Here is a 19,996-nt window from a genome sequence, read left to right as displayed (position 1 = left end):
ATAGTTAATTGATAGATTTAAAATAATATTTTAAAAATAATCTATTTTTCTCATTGCAAATGTTAAATTGTAGAAAATTTGGACAAGAAAAAAAGCATATAAAAGAAATTAAGAATCAGCTCTTATCCCTTTACCTTGAGATAACCACTGGTAACTGAGTAGTATATACATATTACTTCACAAAACTGAGACTAGATTTAATTAATTAATTTATTTAAAATTAATTTATTTTTTGGCTGCGTTGGGTCTTCATTGCTGTGCACGGGCTTTCTCTAGTTGTGGCAAGCAGGGGCTACTCTTCACTGTGGTGCGTGGGCTTCTCATTGCAGTGGCTTCTTTTTGTGGAGCACGGGCTGTAGGCTCATGGGCTTCAGCAGTCGTGTTGCATGAGCTCAGTTGTTGTGGCTTACGGGCTCTAGAGCACAGGCTCAGTAGTTGTGGCGCATGGGCTTAGTTGCTCCGCGGCATGTGGGATCTTCCCGGACCAGGGCTCGAACCTGTGTACCCGCATTGGCAAGCGTATTCTTAACCACTGCGCCACCAGGGAAGCCCCTGAGACTAGATTTTAAATGCCTAAACTGCGTAAAGGAAATAGCATCTTTATTTTTTTCTGATATTGTTTAGTAATTATCTAACATTTCTGAACTCTGAGGGTCATTCAGAATTCCATGAAGACACATGCTTTACCTGTCCAGAGTCCTAAAGGGTCTTCACTATGCTCTACATAAAAGGCAGATGGCAAATACATCAGAGGTGCATTTAAGGGCTCTGCTACAAAAGAAAAACTAATTTTTAGTTGGTGCTTTATCCAGCTGTGAGGTCTTTTATTTGTCTGTAGCCTGTAAATTCAAAAATCTTGATTTATCTCTTCAATCCTTGCACATGCCTGGTACATAATAAATGTTGAATTGTTGAAATGTTTGCTGAGTAGAGAAATAAAGCAGAGTTAGATCTTCTAATAATCTGGATGATGAGCCAGTTGTAATACTGAAGCACTGAGCAGTTTCAAGAAGGAATATTACCAACCAGAAAAATCTTAATGTGAGTTGTTGTCATTACAACTACAATGGAATTTTGTATAGCATTAAGTGCGTTGCTGATATTTTTAAAAAAATTATCGAAGTATAGTTGATTTACAATGTTGAGTTAATTTCTGCTGTACAGCAAAGTGATTCAGTTATACATATATACATTCTTTCTCATATTCTTTTCCATTATGGTTTATCACAGGATATTGAATATAGTTCCCTGTGCTGTACACTAGGACCTTGTTGTTTATCCATTCTATATATAATAGTTTGCATCTGCTCACCCAAACTTCCAATCCAACCTGACCCCGCTCCCCCTCCCCACTGGTAACCACAAGTCAGTTCTCTATGTCTGTGACTCTGTTTCTGTTTCATAGATAAGTTCATTTGTGTCATATTTTAGATTCCACATATAAGTGATATCATGTGGTATTTGTCTTTCTGTTTCTGACTGACTTCACTTAGTATGATAACTTCTAGATCCATCCAAGTTGCCGCAATGCGTCGCCAATGTTTCCGACAATAGATTTGTTTCTTTTCTACTTCATACAAGTGTAATGTCTTCACGTATTGCAGAATAGATGGTGTGATGTAGACAGTGTTGGCTGTTTAACAAATGACCAGTAATTTGAAATGAATTAATTTTGGGGAGTTCAACATATTCTTGGGTTAATTTGTTCTGACTGGTCTTCCCAATTCTGTTAATTTTTTCTTTCTTGCTGGATTAATTCATTTGGTCAGCAAATATTTATTGAGTGCCTGTTATGTGCCAGGTGCTGCTCCAAGTGCTGGAGAGATAGTAGGGAACAAAACAGATAAAATTCCCAGTCTTCATGGAGGTGAAGACAAACAGTAAACAAATGAGTCTATGATATGATTTCAGGAAGTGCTGTGAAGAAAATAAAAGCAGAGTATGGCCATGGATTGACTGTGTGTGTGTGCGTGTGCGTGTGCGTGTGTGTGAACAGAGTGGCACAGAAGAAGAGAGTGCTTCTCTTTCCTTTAGTGCAGCCCTTGGGTGGGCTGAGTGCATGGGGCAGCCCCAGGAAACCCAGCGTAGCTCTAACCCATTGAGTGGACTGCAACACACTGGTGCTAGAGGCTTCAGGAGTGCTCTCTACACAGAAGGGCTCTGTGGTGCCAAAGCTGCCACGTGGTAACAAGCACAAAGAACACAAAAGACTCTGTTCTAAAACCATAGATTTGACAACTCTGCCTACTTCTTTGAAGATGTTGAACTGATAAGAAGGTACTTGTTGTAACTCAACGTTGTACGTGAGGAGTACTTTGCAAACCTCTGAAACACGCCTCAGATGAGATCACTGTAAGCCAAAGTAGAGGTGGGATGTCCACAGTGGGTTGTACCAAATGTGTCAGATGCGATGATTAGAAAACGATTGTAATCGGAAGGATGCAAAGCACGCTTTATTTGTTTATTCCATTGCTCAGCTTCTCTTTAAATTCTTTACACAAGACAAAGTGCCAGTTGTTATTCAGTTCTCTAAATTCTTGGGGTCATCTCTAAAATTAGAAAAGAAGGGCTTCCCTGGTGGCGCAGTGGTTGAGAGTCCGCCTGCCAATGCAGGGGACACGGGTTCGTGCCCTGGTCCGTGAAGATCCCACATGCCACACAGCGGCTGCACCCGTGAGCCATGGCCACTGAGCCTGCGCATCCGGAGCCTGTGCTCCGCAACGGGAGAGGCCACAACAGTGAGAGGCCCACGTATCGCAAAATAATAATAATAATAATAAAAAAATTAGAAAAGAATATCAATATTAAATGTAGGATTAAGGATTAGAAAATATTTCAACATGCAATACATTGCTTCTGGGGTAGGTGTGCCATGCTATTCCAGCCCTAGTGAATAATTAATGCCTTGGACGATTCCTATCACCACGGGTTGCCAGGCCACCAGATAACGAAGCCAGTCCAGGATTTGTCCATATAAAAAGTGTGTTTAGAGGAGCTTCAAGATGGCGGAAGAGTAAGACATGGAGATCACCTTCTCCCCACAAATACATCAGAAATAGATATACATGTGGAACAACTCCTGCAGAACACCTACTGAATGCTGGCAGAAGACCTCAGACCTCCCAAAAGGCAAGAAACTCCCCACGTAGCTGGGTAGGGCAAAAGAAAAAAGAAAAAGCAGAGACAAAAGGATAGGGACGGAACCTGCACCAGTGGGAGGGAGCTGTGAAGGAGGAAAGGTCTCCACACACTAGGAGCTTCTTCACGGGCGGAGACTGCGGGAGGCGGAGGGGTGAGCTTCGAAGCCGCGGAGGAGAGCGCAGCAACAGGGGTGAGGAGGGCAAAGCGGGAAGATTCCCGCACAGAGGATCGGTACCGACCGGCATTCACCAGCTGGAGAGGTTTGTCTGCTCACCCGCTGGGGCGGGCGGGGCTGCGTGCTGAGGCTCGGGCTTCGGAGGTCAGTGGGGTTGGCGGCGTGAACACAGCCTGAAGGGGCTAGTGCGCCATGGGTAGCCGGGAGGGAGTCCGGGAAAAAGTCTGGAGCTGCGGAAGAGGCAAGAGACTTTTTCTTTCCTCTTTGTTTCCTGGTGCGCGAGGAGAGGGGATTAAGAGCTCCGCTTAAGGGAGCTCCAGAGACGGGCGTGAGCCGCGGCTATCAGCGAGGACCTCAGAGATGGGCATGAGACACTAAGGCTGCTGCTGCCGCCACCAAGAAGCCTGTGTGCGAGTACAGGTCACTCTCCACACCTCCCTTTCGGGGAGCCTGTGCAGCCCGCCACTGCCAGGGTCCCGGGATCCAGGGACAACTCCCCCGGGAGGCTGCACGGTGCGCCTCAGGCTGGTGCAACATCATGCTGGGCTCTGCTGCCGCAGGCTCGCCCCGCATCCGTACCCCTCCAGCCCCTCGGACTGAGTGAGCCAGAGCCCCCGAATCAGCTGCTCCCTTAACCCCGTCCTGTCTGAACGAAGAACAGATGCCCTCAGGCGACCTACGCACAGAGGCGGGTCCAAATCCAAAGCTGAACCCCAGGAGCTGTGTGAACAGAGAAAGGGAAATCCCTCCCGGCAGCCTCAGGAGCAGTGGATTAAATCTCCACAATCAACTTGATGTACCTGCATCAGTGGAATACCTGAATAGACAACGAATCATCCCAAATTGAGGAGGTGGACTTTGGGAGCAACGATATACATATATTTTCCCTTTTGCTCTTTTTGTGAGTGTGCCTGTGTATGCTTCTGTGTGTGAATTTGTATAGCTTTGCTTTTACCATTTGTCCTAGGGTTTGGTCTGTCCGTCTTCTTTTTTTTTTTTTTAGTATAGTTTTAGCACTTGTTATCATTGGTAGATTCGTTTTTTGGTTTGGTTGCTCTCTCCTTTTTTTATTACTTAATTTTTTAAAAAAATAATTTTTATTTTAATAACTTAAATTTAATTTCCTTTTATATTCTTTCTTTTTCTCCCTTTTATTCTGAGCCGTGTGGATGACAGGCTCTTGGTGCTCCAGCCAGGCATCAGGGCTGTGCCTCTCAGGTGGCAGAGCCAAGTTCAGGATATTCGTCCACAAAAGACCTACCAGCTCCACATAATATCAAACAGAGAAAATCTCCCAGAGATCTCCATCTCAAGACCAGCACCCAGCTTCACTTAACGACCAGCATTATGGTGCTGGACACTCTATGCCACACAATTAGCAAGACAGAAACACAACCCCACCCATTAGCAGAGAGGCTGCCTAAAATCATAATAAGGTCACAGACACCCCAAAACACACCACCAGACATGGAACTGCCCACCAGAAAGACAAGATCCAGCCTCATCCACCAGAACACAGGCACTAGTGCCCTCCACCAGGAAGCCTACACAACCCACTGAACCAACCTTAGCCAGTGGGGGCAGACACCAAAAACAACAGGAACTACAAACCTGCAGCCTGCGAAAAGGAGACCCTAAACACAGTAAGTTAAGCAAAATGAGAAGACAGAGAAACACACAGCAGACGAAGGAACAAGGTAAAAACCCACCAGACCTAGCAAATGAAGAGGAAATAGGCAGTCTACCTGAGAAAGAATTCAGAATAATGATAGTAAAGATGATCCAAAATCTTGGAAATACAATGGAGAAAATACAAGAAACGTTTAACAAGGACCTAGAAGAACTAAAGACCAAACAAATAGTGATGAACAACACAATAAATGAAATTAAAAATTCTCTAGGCCCTCTGACCCCCGTCCCCCACCGTGGCTGGTGGAGCAGGCGAAATTTGGTTGCTTGTTGGCCTTAACACATGCCTCCAAATTACAAAAGAAGATTTACTACTAGGTACACATAGGAAGAAGCAGGTGTTAATACCACTGGAACTTTGCCTAGCAAATTATTTACATAATCTGGGCAACAAAAGAATTGCTTCAGAGTTTTAGAGAAATATGTTTTGAGGAGCTTCAAGACGGTGGAAGAGTAAGACGTAGAGATCACCTTCCTCCCCACAAATACATCAGAAATACATATACATGTAGAGCAACTCCTACAGAACACCTACAGAACGCTGGCAGAAGACCTCAGACCTCCCAGAAGGCAAGAAGCTCCCCATGTACTTGGGTAGGGCAAAAGAAAAAAGAAAAAACAGAGACAAAGAATAGGGACGGGACCTGCACCAGTGGGAGGGAGCTGTGAAGGAGGAAAGGTTTCCACACACTAGGAAGCTCCTTCATGGACGGAGACTGCGGGTGGTGGAGGGGAAGCTTCAGAGCCATGGAGGACAGTGCAGCAACGGGGGTGCAGAGGGCAAAGTGGAGAGATTCCCGCACAGAGGATTGGTGCCAACCAGTACTCACCAGCCCAAGAGGCTTGTCTGCTCACCCACTGGGACGGGTGGGGGCTGGGAGCTGAGGCTCGGGCTTCGGAGGTCGGATTCCAGGGAGAGAACTGGGTTTGGCTGCCTGAACACAGCCTGAAGGGAGCTAGTGCGCCACAGCTAGCCAGGAGGGAGTCCGGGAAAAACTCTGGAGCTGCAGAAGAGGCAACAGACTTTTTCTTGCCTCTTTGTTTCCTGGTGCGTGAGGAGAGGGGATTAAGAGCACTGCTTAAAGGAGCTCCAGAGACGGGCACGAGCTGTGGCTATCAGCGCAGACCCCAGAGATGGGCATGGGATGCTAAGCCACCAAGAAGCCTGTGTGGCTGGTCAGTATCCACACCTCCCGTCCTGGGAGCCTGTGCAGCCCACCACTTCCAGGGTCCCGTGATCCAGGGACAACTTCCCTGGGAGGACGCATGGCGCGCCTCAGGCTGTTGCAACATCATGTTGGGCTCTGCTGCCGCAGGCTAGCCCTGCATTCCATACCCCTCCTTCCCCCCCGGCCTTAGTGAGCCACAGTCCCTGAATCAGCTGCTCCTTTAACCCCGTCCTGTCTGAGTGAAGAACAGATGTCCTCCTACGACCTACCCAAAGAGGCGGGTCCAAATCCAAAGCTGAACCCCAGGAGCTGTGTGAACAAAGAAGAGAAAGGGAAATCTCTCTCAGCAGCCTCAGGAGCAGTGGATTAAAGCTCCACAATCAATTTGATGTACGTGCATCTGTGGAATACCTGAATAGACAACGAATCATCCTAAATTGTGTAGGTGCACTTTGGGAGCAATGATAAATATATTTTTCCCCCTTTATCTCTTTTTGTGAGTGAGTATGTGTATGCTTCTGTATGTGATTTTGTCTGTATAGCTTTGCATTAACCATTTGTCCTAGGGTTCCGCCTGTCGGTTTTTTCTTTCTTTTTTTTATTGCTTAAAAATTTTTTTCTCAATAATATTTTCTATTTCAATAATTTTATTTTACTTTTTTTATCTTCTTCTTTCTTTCTTTCTTTCTTTTCTCACTTTTATTCTGAGCCATGTGGATGACAGGCTCTTGGTGCTCCAGCCAGGCATCAGGGCTGTGCCTCTCAGGTGGCAGAGCCAAGTTCAGGACACTGGTCCACAAGAGACCTCCCAGCTCTATGTACTATCAAACGGCGAAAATCTCCCAGAGATCTCCATCTCAATGCCAAGAACCAGCTCCACTCAATGACCAGCAAGCTCCAGTACTGGACACCCTTTGCCAAACTACTAGAAGATAGGAACACAAACTCATCCATTAGCACAGAGGCTGCCTAAAATCATAATAAGGCCACAGACACCACAAAACGCACCACCAGATGTGGACCTGCCCACCAGAAAGACAAAATCCAGCCTCATCCACCAGAACACAGGCACTAGTCCCCTCCATCAGGAAGCCTACACAACCCACTGAACCAACCTTAGCCACTGGGGACACCAAAAACACCAAAAACAATGGAACATACGAACCTGCAGCCTGTGAAAAGGAGACCCCAAACACAGTAAGTACAGCAAAATAAGAAGACAGAGAACCACACAGCAGATGAAGGAGCAAGGCAAAACCCCACCAGACCTAACAAATGAAGAGGAAATAGGCAGTCTACCTGAAAAAGAATTCAGAATAATGACAGTAAAGATGATCCAAAATCTTGGAAATAGAATAGTAAAGATCCAAAATTTTGGAAATACAAGAAACGTTTAACAACGACCTAGAAGAACCAAAGAGCAAACAAACAGAGATGAACAGCACAATAAATGAAATTAAAAATTCTCTAGAAGAGATCAATAGCAAAATAACTGAGGCAGAAGAATGGATAAGTGACCTGGAAGATAAAATAGTGGAAATAACTACTGCAGAGCAGAATAAAGAAAAAAGAATGAAAAGAACTGAGGACAGGCTCAGAGAATTCTGGGACAACATTAAACAAGGGAACATTCGATTTATAGGGGTCCCAGAGGAGAAGAGAAAAAGAAAGGGACTGAGAAAATATTTGAAGAGATTATACTTGAAACTTCCCTAACATGGGAAAGGAAATAGTTAATCAAGTCCAGGAAGCACAGAGAATCCCATACAGGATAAATCCAAGGAGAAACACGCCAAGATACATATTAATCAAACTATCAAAAATTAAATACAAAGAAGAAATATTAAAAGCAGAAAGGGAAACACAACAATAACACATAAGGGAAACCCCATAAGGTTAACAGCTGATTTTTCAGCAGAAACTCTGCAAGCCAGAAGGGAGTGGCAGGACATACTCAAAGTGATGAAGGAGAAAAACCTACAGCCAAGATTACTCTAACCATCAAGGATCTCATTCAGATTTGATGGAAATTAAACGATTTACAGACAAGCAAAAGCTAAGAGAATTCAGCACCACCAAACTAGCTTTACAACAAATGCTAAAGGAACTTCTCTAGGCAGGAAACACAAGAGAAGGAAAAGACCCACAATAACAAACCCAAAACAATTAAGAAAATGGGAATAGGAACATACATATCGATAATTACCTTAAATGTAAATGGATTAAATGCTCCCACCAAAAGACACAGACTAGCTGAATGGATACAAAAACAAGACCCTTATATATGCTGTCTACAAGAGACCCACTACAGACCTAGGGACACATACAGACTGAAAGTGAGGGGATGGAAAAAGATATTCCATGCAAATGGAAATCAAAAGAAAGCTGGAGTAGCAATTCTCATCTCAGACAAAATAGACTTTAAACAAAGACTATTAGAAGAGACAAAGAAGGACACTACATAATGATCAAGGGATCGATACAAGAAGAAGATATAACAATTGTAAATATTTATGCACCCAACATAGGATCACATCAATACATAAGGCAAATACTAACAGCCATAAAAGGGGAAGTCGACAGTAACACAATCATAGTAGGGGACTTTAACACCCCACTTTCACCAATGGACAGATCATCCAAAATGAAAATAAATAAGGAAACACAAGCTTTAAACGATACATTCAATAAGATGGACTTAATTGATATTAATAGGACATTCCATCCAAAAACAACAGAATACACATTCTTATCAAGTGCGCATGGAACATTCTCCAGGATAGGTCATATGTTGGGCCACAAGTCAAGCCTTGGTAAATTTAAGAAAATTGAAATTGTATCAAGTATCTTTTCCAACCACAGTGGTATGAGACTAGATATCAATTACAGGATAAGTAGCAGGATATAAAATTAATGCACAGAAATCTCTTGCATTCCTATACACTAATGATGAGAAATCTGAAAGTGAAATTAAGAAAACACTCCTATTTACCACTGCAAGAAAAAGAATAAAATATCTCGGAATAAACCTACTTAAGGAGCAAAAGACCTGTATGCAGAAAATTATAAGACACTGATGAAAGAAATTAAAGATGATACAAATACATGGAGAGATATACCATGTTCTTGGATTGGAAGAATCAACATTGTGAAAATGACTCTACTACCCAAAGCAATCTGCAGATTCAATGCAATCCCTATCAAACTCCCACTGGCATTTTTCACAGAACTAGAACAAAGAAGTTCACAATTTGTATGGAAACACAAAAGACCCTAAATAGCCAAAGCAATCTTGAAAACAAAAAACGGAGGTGGAGGAATCAGGCTCTTGGACTTCAGACTATACTGCAAAGCTACAGTAATCAAGACAATATGGTACTGGCACAAAAACAGAAATATAGATCAATGGAACAGGATAGAAGGCCCAGAGATAAACCCACGCACATATGATCATCTTATCTTTCATAAAGGAAGCAAGAATATACAATGGAGAAAAGACAGCGTATTCAATAAGCGATGTTGGGAAAACTGGACAGCTACATGTAGAAGAATGAAATTAGAACACTTCCTAACACCATACACAAAAATAAACTCAAAATGGATTAAATACCGAAATGTTAGGCCAGACACTATCAAACTCTTAGAGGAAAACATAGGTAGAACACTCTATGACATAAATCACAGCAAGATCCTTTTTGACCCATCTCCTAGAGAAATGAAAGCAAAAACAAACAAATGGAACCTAATGTAACTTAAAATCTTCTGTGCAGCAAAGGAAACCATAAACAAGACCAAAAAAAACCCCTCAGAATGGGAGAAAATATTTACAAATGAAGCAACTGACGAAGGATTAATCTCCAAAATTTACAAGCAGCTCATGCAGCTCAATATCAAAAAAACAAACAACCGAATCCAAAAATGGGCAGAAGACCTAAATAGACATTTCTCCAAAGAAGATATACAGAATGCCAACAAACACATGAAAGAATGCTCAAGATCACTAATTATTCGAGAAATACAAATCAAAACTTCAATGAGGTATCACCACACACCAGTCAGAATGGCCATCATCAAAAAATCTACAAACAAGAAATGCTGGAGAGGGTGTGGAGAAAAGGGAACCCTCTTGCACTGTTGGTGGGAATGTAAATTGATACAGCCACTATGGAGAACAGTATGGAGGTTCCTTAGAAAACTAAAAATAGAACTACTGCACGACCCAGCAATCCCACTACTGGGCATATACCCTGAGAAAACCATAATTCAAAAAGAGTCATGTACCACAATGTTCATTGCAGCTCTATTTACAATAGCCCAGACATGGAAGCAACTTAAGTGTCCATCAAGAGGTGAATGGATAAAGAAGATGTGGCACATATATACAATGGAATGTTACTCCTCCATAAAAGGAAACAAAATTGAGTTATTTGTAGTGAGGTGGATGGACCTAGAGCCTGTCATACGGAGTGAAGTAAGTTAGAAAGAGGAAAACAAGTGCTGTATGCTAACATATATATATGGAATCTAAAAAACAAACCAAAAAATGGTCATGAAGAACGTAGGGGCAAGATGGGAATAAAGATGCAGACCTACTAGAGAATGGACTTGAGGATATGGGAAGGGGGAAGGGTAAGCTGGGACAAAGTGAGAGAGTGGCATGCACATACATACCCTACCAAATGTAAAACAGATTGCTAGTGGGAAGCAGCTGCATAGCACAGGGAGATCAGCTCGGTGCTTTGTAACCACCTAGAGGGGTGGGATAGGGAGGGTGGGAGGGAGGGAGACGCAAGAGGGAAGAGATATAGGGATATATGTATATGTATAACTGATTCACTTTGTTATAAAGCAGAAAGTAACACACCATTGTAAAGCAGTTATACTGCAATAAAGATGTTTAAAAAAAGTGTGTGCGCTCCGAGATGAATCTCAGTTAAGTAGGTTGCTCTACCTACAGCCATGTAGCAGAAATAGTCATTGTTATTTACACTACACCCAATTTCCAAAAATAAATCGAATCCATCCATGTTAAAATCCCCAAATATCATAATCCCAAACAAGAATAAAAGGCAAGGGTCACTTACTAAAAAAAAGAGGAAAGGGGGGGATGGTTACAGTGGAAAACCAAGAATAATGGGAACTACCGTAGTGAGCAAAAATAGCTCTGGGCTCTCCTGCCTTCAGCTCATCAGAGAGAACTCATTGCATATTTCAAAGAAAAACATTAGTTCATAGATAATACGTATGTTATCCTGGTATCTTTGATAAATTGTACTAAGGGAACTTAATTAATACCTTCTATCTCTGTTAGCAATGTTCCACACAGAAAGGCAGATTTGTCACATGTAGCTTTTATCTTACACTGAGTCTCAATAAAGAGTACATGTATTTCTTTAGCTGCCTTAGAAGAATGACGATTGTTGTTAGGATGTTACATTCAGAAATAAAGTTCTGTATCTCATAGGGAAAAATAAAAGATTACATGTAGTATTCAAAAGTTTCTTCTCTCAAGACCATTTCTTTCTCTCAGAGAAACCAATTGTCCTTTGTTATTTAAATGATTGTTAAGGTAACATTTATGATCATGTCGCCAATTTTATAATAAAGATTTATGTACTGCAGTTTCATGAGTAAGTTATTAAACAAAAGCTGTTCTGGACTTGTGTTAGGATGAGTGGAAGAGAGGAAGGCGCATGACAGGCTTTCAGCCTTGCCTGTGCCTGCCTAGCACGGACTCTGTGAGGAAGGCCAGGTCTGGGAAGGGAGCTGGTGGCCGCAGGGGGTGCTCTCTGTTGTTGGTGTGTGGCTCCGAGATCCAGGAGCCCACGCACGCTGCCTCCTCCACTGCCCTGCTTGCAAGTCCTTCCTTGGTTTGCAGTCCCCAGAGATGGGGGCGTTGCTGCCAACGCTGCCGGTTCAAACTAAACACTTAGGGTTTGAAGAGTCGGCGGGGCAGGGAGCAGGGTGGGGGTCTCCTTTAGCACTGTGAATGCAGGTGACTGGAACTCAGAAGGAAGAGTAAGGCTGTCACTTAGGAGAAGATCGAGTACTTGGCAGGCGGAAACCATCCCCTCAGTGCTCTTCTGCTTAAGGGGGGATATGTTTTAGTTCCATTTACGCCCCTGGAAGATATACACTATGGTCTTGGGCCAGTGAGGGGTTGAGGGCTAAGTCTTTGTAGTCAGCTCTGGGTGGGGACATTCCCTTCCTGTGACCTTAAGGAGATTTGGGTTTATTCAGTTGGGGATCCCTGCTGTCTATAAAAATCCTTTTGCTGCCATTTGTCGAGCAAATCTATAGTAGGTCTTCACTCCTTTCAATATTATTATTACTTAGGTTAGCCTAAGAAAAGATGAGCTGTAGCAAGGAATTAAAAAAGCCAAAATTCAGGGGGAAAAACCCCCTACTCATGTCTGGAAATAAAACAATTTGGTACACCTTCAAAATACTTTTCTATTCTAGCTCACATTTGGGACCTTTACAATTTCAATTCTTTTTTTTTTTTTTTTTTTTTTGCGGTATGCGGGCCTCTCACTGTTGTGGCCTCTCCCGTTGCGGAGCAACAGGCTCCGGACGCGCAGGCCCAGCGGCCATGGCTCATGGGCCCAGCCGCTCCGCGGCATGTGGGATCCTCCCAGACCGGGACACGAACCCGTGTCCCCTGCATCAGCAGGCGGACTCTCAACCACTGCACCACCAGGGAAGCCCTGAATTCTAATCTATTTGTCTCCCCACCCACTCGTCCCATCCACCTGTTACCTATCATCTCTCTGTTTGCCTGCTATCTGCTATCTGTTTGCCTATCTATCTATATCTATCTATCTATCTATCTATCTATCTATCTATCTATCTGTCTGTCTGTCTGTCTCTGTCTATCTATCTATCTATCTATCTATCTATCTATCTATCTATCTATCTACCTACCTACCTACCTACCTATCTTATCCTTCCATATATTCACCTATCTTTTGCAATGTCCCATCACATTTCCACTAAAGTCCTAATAGTGGAATATTTGGAATAAAAACAGTACACTGTATCTTTTTTGGCATTTAACTTCCTAACTAGAATGGTAATGTAGGCACAGGGGAGAAAAGAAACCAGAAAATTGTTTTGAAATAGGTGGTTAGGGAGAACAGAACGTTTTCTGCTGTACCTATAATGAAGATAAGGAAAGTTTAAAGAATACATCGCCAGAAAAAAATTTGAGATAATATTTCATAACTTTATAAAAAAGGATACAGGTTATTGATCATCCTCTTCAAATCGACCTTCTCTTTGCAGTAAGGGAACGTCTGCTTTTTACCAACAATACACCAACCTCAGATGCAGAATTCATGAAAGCTTAGGGATCTTGTTAGGGAAGCTTCTGGATATTAAAGGGCAAAATCTGCTTCATGATGATGTAATGGAAGTGATCCCACCTGTAGGGTGGAGTGGTGGAGGTGGGAATTGCTCTCGGTTATGACTCAGTTGTGTCCATCACTCTTTTAGGGAGATTCTGCAGGACAAGGGAACCACCAAGTCCCAGAGGAGCCTGGAGTCAGAGCTGCAATAGCTTATGACCCTGAGGAATTTACTGATCTTCTTGGCCTTATGTGTTCTTACCTCACTCGATTCTTGTGATTAAATTACATAAAGAATGTGGGCATGCTTTTTTACAGGAATGTCTTATGTAAACATATCATTGTATTTCTCTGTCTCGCTTATCATGCATTTTTCTGTGTTTACCGTAGCATCTCTCCATTCGGCTTTTTGTGCACCTACTCATTACCTACTATGTATGTAACCAGACTTGTCTTAGGCACTAGACAAATTTAAATTATTTGTGGTCAAGAATTTGTACAAATATTTCTGTTAGCTTCATAAGTTTTTTCTCAACTTTTTATTACTGATAAGGGGCCAGTTATTTTTAATAGAATATAAACCTATAATGAACATCTAAAACTCTAGGCGTTTACAGATTCAGTTGTATACAACCCCTTGTCCAGAAAGTTTGACCCTTTGGCTCTGAAGTTGCCAGTGAACTGTATGTTTTTCTGCAGCACCAGGGACGGAGTCTTAACAGAGCACAAGTCACTCTGTGTCATGACTTTCTGTGTATTTACATGTCTCTCCTGGGCAATATGTTACCTGTGGGACCATGACTCATTCATCTCTGTGCTCAGCACATTAAGCAGTGCCTAAGTGCCTATTTATTGAACAAATATTTGAATGAATCATTCAAAACCGATTACTTTTGCAAATGTATTTCCCCCAGGTTCCACAGCTTATAGATTTGGGTAAAATGATTAACTATAATGAGATCCATCATGTTGATTTATTTCTACAGTCGTTGACCCCAGTGTGGCTTTCTGGATCAAGATCACACGATGTTCTCTCTGGCCTGCTACACACCTGTGTGAACAAAAATGATGTTCCCTCTCTAACAGACGGAGGATATGAAGGCAGAGGCAAGTCAAGGCCATGTAGATGATTCCTCAATATTAGATCTGTGTGCAACTAAGGGTTCCCACTCTTTTACATTCTTGGCGTTGGGGTCACTTTTGCAACATGCTTGGGTTAACATACAGTGTATTATAACAAAGATTCTGAGTCAAAACCCATACAGCTCTTCATTCAAAAGGGCTGGAGTACAGCCCCATCTTCCAGATAGGTATGGAGTTCAGGGGTCATCTAGCGATCATCGAAATGTCCATCTCCTCTTTAATATTCTCTCATCTTCAAAATCTCATCTGCAAAGCTTCCACACTGGCAGAATTGCCGGAGAGCAAGACTCAGATTCCCGCCCCCTTGTTAATATGATTCCGGTTTGCCCACTCCTTGTTAATATGACTCATGCTAAAATGGGCCATTAATAATACTCCCTGCAAAGCAAATTTAAAGGCGACTACATTTTTGATTATATATGCACACGTGTACAACAATCCCTAAGGGCTTTTAAAGGTGAAGAGAGAGAAAATACCTCCACTTGCAAATGGCAGAAGGGGTTTTGTTCCAACATTTGAAAAGTAATTCATATTTAAAACTAGGACTAGACTTGGAAAATTTCTACTAAGAATGATAGTTTTTTGGGAAAGGTATCACACTGAGAAACCACATAGACTTCCACATGGGGTATCTTTGTGTATCTCACCTTAAAATGTTAAAACTTAAATGTTAGAATAATACATTTCAGATGCATTTGGTCCAGTTTTTTTTTGCGGTACGCGGGCCTCTCACTGCTGTGGCCTCTCCCGTTGTGGAGCACAGGCTCTGGACGCGCAGGCTCAGCGGCCATGACGCACGGGCCCAGCTGCTCCGTGGCATGTGGGATCTTCCCGGACAGGGGCACGAACCCATGTCCCCTGCATCGGCAGGCAGACTCTCAACCACTGCGCCACCAGGGAAGCCCCGGTCCAGTTTTTGACTCTCAGGATTGAATAAATGGAATCTGTCCAGATTAAACAGAATCAAATCATGAGTGCTGCACATCTAGGGCATTACTGATTGAGTTAGGTGGGCTTCAGAGGCAAAAGACAGATGGTTTAACCACCTCATAATGCCAGAGCTTTGAACTGACTGAGTGCATAGCAATATTATAAAATTGATATTGTACTATAAAATAAAGATAAATGATGCCTTCTCTTAAGAAAAGAATTAAAATACTGATTGTTGGCCAACGCAAACACGACTCTGGTATCCAGAGTTACTTGCTCAGGCAGGGAAGGCTGCTGGGTTCTTGACCTCAGTATCTTTCAGCACAGTGGAGATCTTCCTCACGGTTACTGGAGTCCCAGAGGATGCTGGTTTCCAGGCCCAGGCTGGTCTGGTCCCTAATACCTAAAGATCCCTCAGCCAATAGATAGCAATTTGGGGTACAACCCATAGGCAGAGGAACCAAATAGTCCAAGAATTGGGTGCTCACATTTTGGTCCCTCCTTGTGTAACTTAAGGTGTCCTGCTGCCTGTGACCTTATCCTCTTTTCAAGACCAAAGCTGATACTTGGCTTCCCCCATCACCACTGTTGACACAAGCAGGTTCCTAAGGATTATTTCCAGGCAAAGAACACCACTTTGTCCTTCTTGTTCCTGTGAGACTCAGACACGGGCTCCACCTGGAGAGTCCTGAGTTCCTCCCTGCACCTGAAACTTCACTCTGTTTTTCACTCCCCAGCCCTTTCTCTCTCTTGTCCTTCTTGGCTACCTGTTCGCTTATAGCTTCGCCAGCTTTCCCAGCCAGCCTCTGCACAGATGCTGCAGCCCTCCTGTCTGTGTGGCATGAAGATTCCTTTTTAAAAAAGAAATTACTGGAGGAGGTTCACCTCTTGCTAATTAAGAGCAGTTCATTATTCAGCAGGGATTGCCAGAAAGTCTCTAAAAGAAGATGGGTGGGAGGATAAAGGCTTGGGGTTTGGGGATGAGCGTTAAGCAAGGCAGAGGGTGGGGGTAAAGGGAGGAAAGGAAGGAGGAGGGAAGTGAAGAGACAGTCTTCTCTGACTGGCTATCGCCCACGCCTGACACAGATTATCTGAAAACTGCCTCCTGGCACTGGCTTGATGAAGACCAAAGGGTCTCCCATGGAAAGGATACACATGCTTGCACGAAAGCTGGTAGGTGTTTTCAGTGAGTCCTTCTTCATCGAGCACCACGGTGATCTGCCCACAGGCGGCACCGATGTTGTCTGACGAGCTCCTGGTGGGCATCCCACTGACTCTGTAGAACTGCTGGGGGAAAGGCACAGAGCAACACCATTCTCGGAACACGGGGAAGCCACTGCCAGGCTTGGGAACATAGTCTTTACTGTTTCTCTGTTGGTTTAGAACTTGAAACACTTTTTCCCATAGGGACAATGCTACTGTGGGGTAAAGGTTTCTAGGCAAAACCCCACTGCACCCCAAATGGACCCAAAGCACATCGCTAATTATAACTACCTAACCTCCCCACCAAGGAATCCTTTGAGAGGAACAGTTTTTATCCAGAGCTGTAAGTGCAGACTCACACGGGAAGCTTTTTAAGTTCACCCAGAGCCTGACCCTTCCCTTTATTTTCCTGCAGACTCTGATTCATAGATCTGGAGTAAACCCAGGCATCTATGTATCTTTTAACTAATTTTAATATAATTAAAATTTTAATATAATCCCAAGTGATTATACGGAGCACACAGACTAATCCCATTAGAAGGCAATGCATCTGGAACCCTAATTTAAGACACTGCGTCTCCCCAGGGCTGCGGATGAGGAGTGATTCTCAACATAAGCAGCACATTAGAATGTCTCAGAAGCTCCTTTAAAAATAAAATATGTATTTTGTAATAGCTTTAAACTTAAAGATATGAAGATAGTACAGAGTTCCCATACCAAGTTTCCCCTATCAGTGACATCTTACATCAGTATGGTACATTTGTCACAATTAATGAGCCAACATTGATACCTTATTATGAAATAAAGTGTATAGTTTATTCAGATTACTTGGTTTTCCCTTAATGTCCTTATTTTGTTTCAAAACCCCACCTAGGATACCATTAATTATCGTGTCTCCTTAGGCTCCTCTTGGCTTTGGCAGTTTCTCAGACTTTGGTTTCCTTCTGACTTTGACAGTATTGGAGGCAGGTATTTTGTAGAATGTCCTTCAATCAGAATTTAGCTGATGTTTCTTCTCTTGGTTAAGCTGGGGTTATGGTTTTAGGGAGGAAGATAACAGAGGTGAAATGCCATTCTTACCACACCGTAGCAAGGGTACATGCAGTCAACATGACGTCACTGTTGATGTTGACCTTGATTGCCTAGCTTGAGATAGTGGTTGTCAAATTTCTCCACTATAAAGCTACTCGTTCTTTTACTTCTTTTTATACTGTACTCCTTGGAAGGAAGTCATCATCACCATGAGCAGCTCACACTTAAGGAGTGGGAAGTTATAAGTTATGCTCCACCTCTGTATTAGTCAGCGTTCTCCAGAGAAATGGAACTGATAGGATATGCATGAGTGTGTGTGTGTGTGTGGAGAGAGAGAGAAAAAGAGAGAGAGAGAGAGAGAGAGAGAGAGAGAGAGGGAGGGAGGGAGGGAGAGGGAGAGAGAGACTCATTTTAAAGACTTGGGGCTGGGAAGTCTGAAACCTGGAGGGCAGGCTAGCAGGCTGTAAACTCTGAAAAGAGTTATTTCAGACTTAAGGCAGTATTCCTTCTTCTCAGGGAAACTTCAGTTTTTGCCCTTAAGGCCTTCAACTGATTAGCTAAGACCCATCCATATTTTCAAGGGTATTTTCTTTCCCTTAAAGTTAATCATATCTACAAAATACATTCAAAGCAACACATAGACTGGTGTTTGATCAAACAACTGGACACCAGAGCCTAGTCAAGTTGACACATAACATTTAACCACACAAGCTTCTTAAGGGTGGAGTATCTACATAAATTATGTGGAATTCTTCTGCATAGGAGATTTGTCTATTCTCCTCTATTTATTTATTTATTTAATTTATTTATCTATCCAATCATTTATTTATGTCACTATGGACTCATGGATATTTATTCTATACTTTGAGTTATAACCCAATACTATTACTACTACTACTACCTACCATTGTGTTGCTCAAATTGTTTCAGCTTTGGCCGTTGGGCTCTCTTTCAGTTGGCTTCTGTGTCTCTTTGACATATCCCCATCATTGTGGGTTTTTTCTTGTGTGGGGTTTTTTTTGAGCACTTCCTTACTTTCTGACACTACAAGATACTCCAGGCTCATATTGTATATTCCCTGCCAAGATCAGAGTCAGTCATTTTTCCAAGAAGCACTGCTTCCTCTTATTATAGAATGGTATTAGAAACCAAGATCTGGGTACTCGGTGTGCTCAATGCTACTGAGGTGTCATTGCTTCTAGGGCTTCGTAGCTGACAGAGCAAGGAAATATGTCTGTATATACTAACCCATGTGTATACACATATCTATAAATATTTCTATATGTATCATCTACATTAAGATACATTAAGCTAAACATGAGTTCAGACTGATGTCTTTGACTCATCCATTACTACATAGATAATTCTAGCCTTTTCTCCTTGCTTGTATGTAAGCTTCTGAGAGTAAGAAATGTAGCTCCCACAATCGGTCTTCCATTTACTTGGTAGTCCAATTCCAGAATACATGTTTAGTGGTATCAAAATAGTTAACCCGTAGCCCTGAGGGAAACTACTTTATGAACTAACATGCAGTGCTTATGTATAGTTCCTTTTGCTTTTAATCTTATATCTCCACTCATTTCAAAGTGACTTAGGTCAGCACTTTCCCCCCACCCCCTTCAGTGAGGTTATTTCATACATTTGTAATACAGTTAAACTCTTTTGTCACAGTCTACATTCTATCCTGGCATTCCCTGACATCCTAAATGATTTCTTAAGATTTGCATACATTAAGGTTTACCCTTTCCACTATAAAATACTGTTGATTTTGACAAATGCATAGTGTCATGTATTCACCATTAGAGTATCACACAGAATAACTTCACCACCCTAACAAATAACCTGTGCTTCACACATTCAACCCTGCTCCCTCCCTAACCCCCTGGCGACCACAGATCTCTTTAGCGTCTCCATAGCTGTACCTTTTTCAAATTGTCATAGAAGTGGAATCATGTAGTATGTAGCCTTTTCAGGCTGGCTTCTTTTCACTAAGCAATATATATTTACAATTCATCCAAGTTTGGCATGGCTTAATAGCTCATTCCTTTTCCTAGGGAGCTTTTAAAACAAAGCAGATGCACTGGCTCCACTCCCAGAGTCTGACAATTAGTGTGGGGCTTGGGCACTGGGGTGAGAATGGAGAGTGCTCATCCTTTGCTTCCTCTTTA

At 42.6% G+C, this 19,996-nt stretch overlaps 1 protein-coding gene across 1 annotated transcript in view; it reads right to left on the bottom strand.

Moving 5' to 3' along the window:
* Nucleotides 1-2,848: 2,848 nt before the first annotated feature.
* The window catches only part of RNF175 (ring finger protein 175), a 71,073-nt gene continuing 53,925 nt past the window's right edge, over nucleotides 2,849-19,996 (bottom strand). The window contains 4 exon segments of the mRNA XM_024757463.1: nucleotides 2,849-2,995; nucleotides 6,980-6,986; nucleotides 13,417-13,518; nucleotides 16,747-16,877. Of these exon segments, the coding sequence (XP_024613231.1) occupies nucleotides 2,876-2,995; nucleotides 6,980-6,986; nucleotides 13,417-13,518; nucleotides 16,747-16,877 (360 nt within the window). The 3' untranslated portion in view covers nucleotides 2,849-2,875.

This window comes from Neophocaena asiaeorientalis, unplaced genomic scaffold, assembly GCF_003031525.2.
Source record: "Neophocaena asiaeorientalis asiaeorientalis breed wild unplaced genomic scaffold, Neophocaena_asiaeorientalis_V1.1 scaffold238, whole genome shotgun sequence".
Lineage (NCBI taxonomy): Eukaryota > Metazoa > Chordata > Mammalia > Artiodactyla > Phocoenidae > Neophocaena > Neophocaena asiaeorientalis.
The sequence above is the reverse complement of the archived record's forward strand: the minus strand, read 5'-3'. Positions and strand labels throughout refer to the sequence as shown.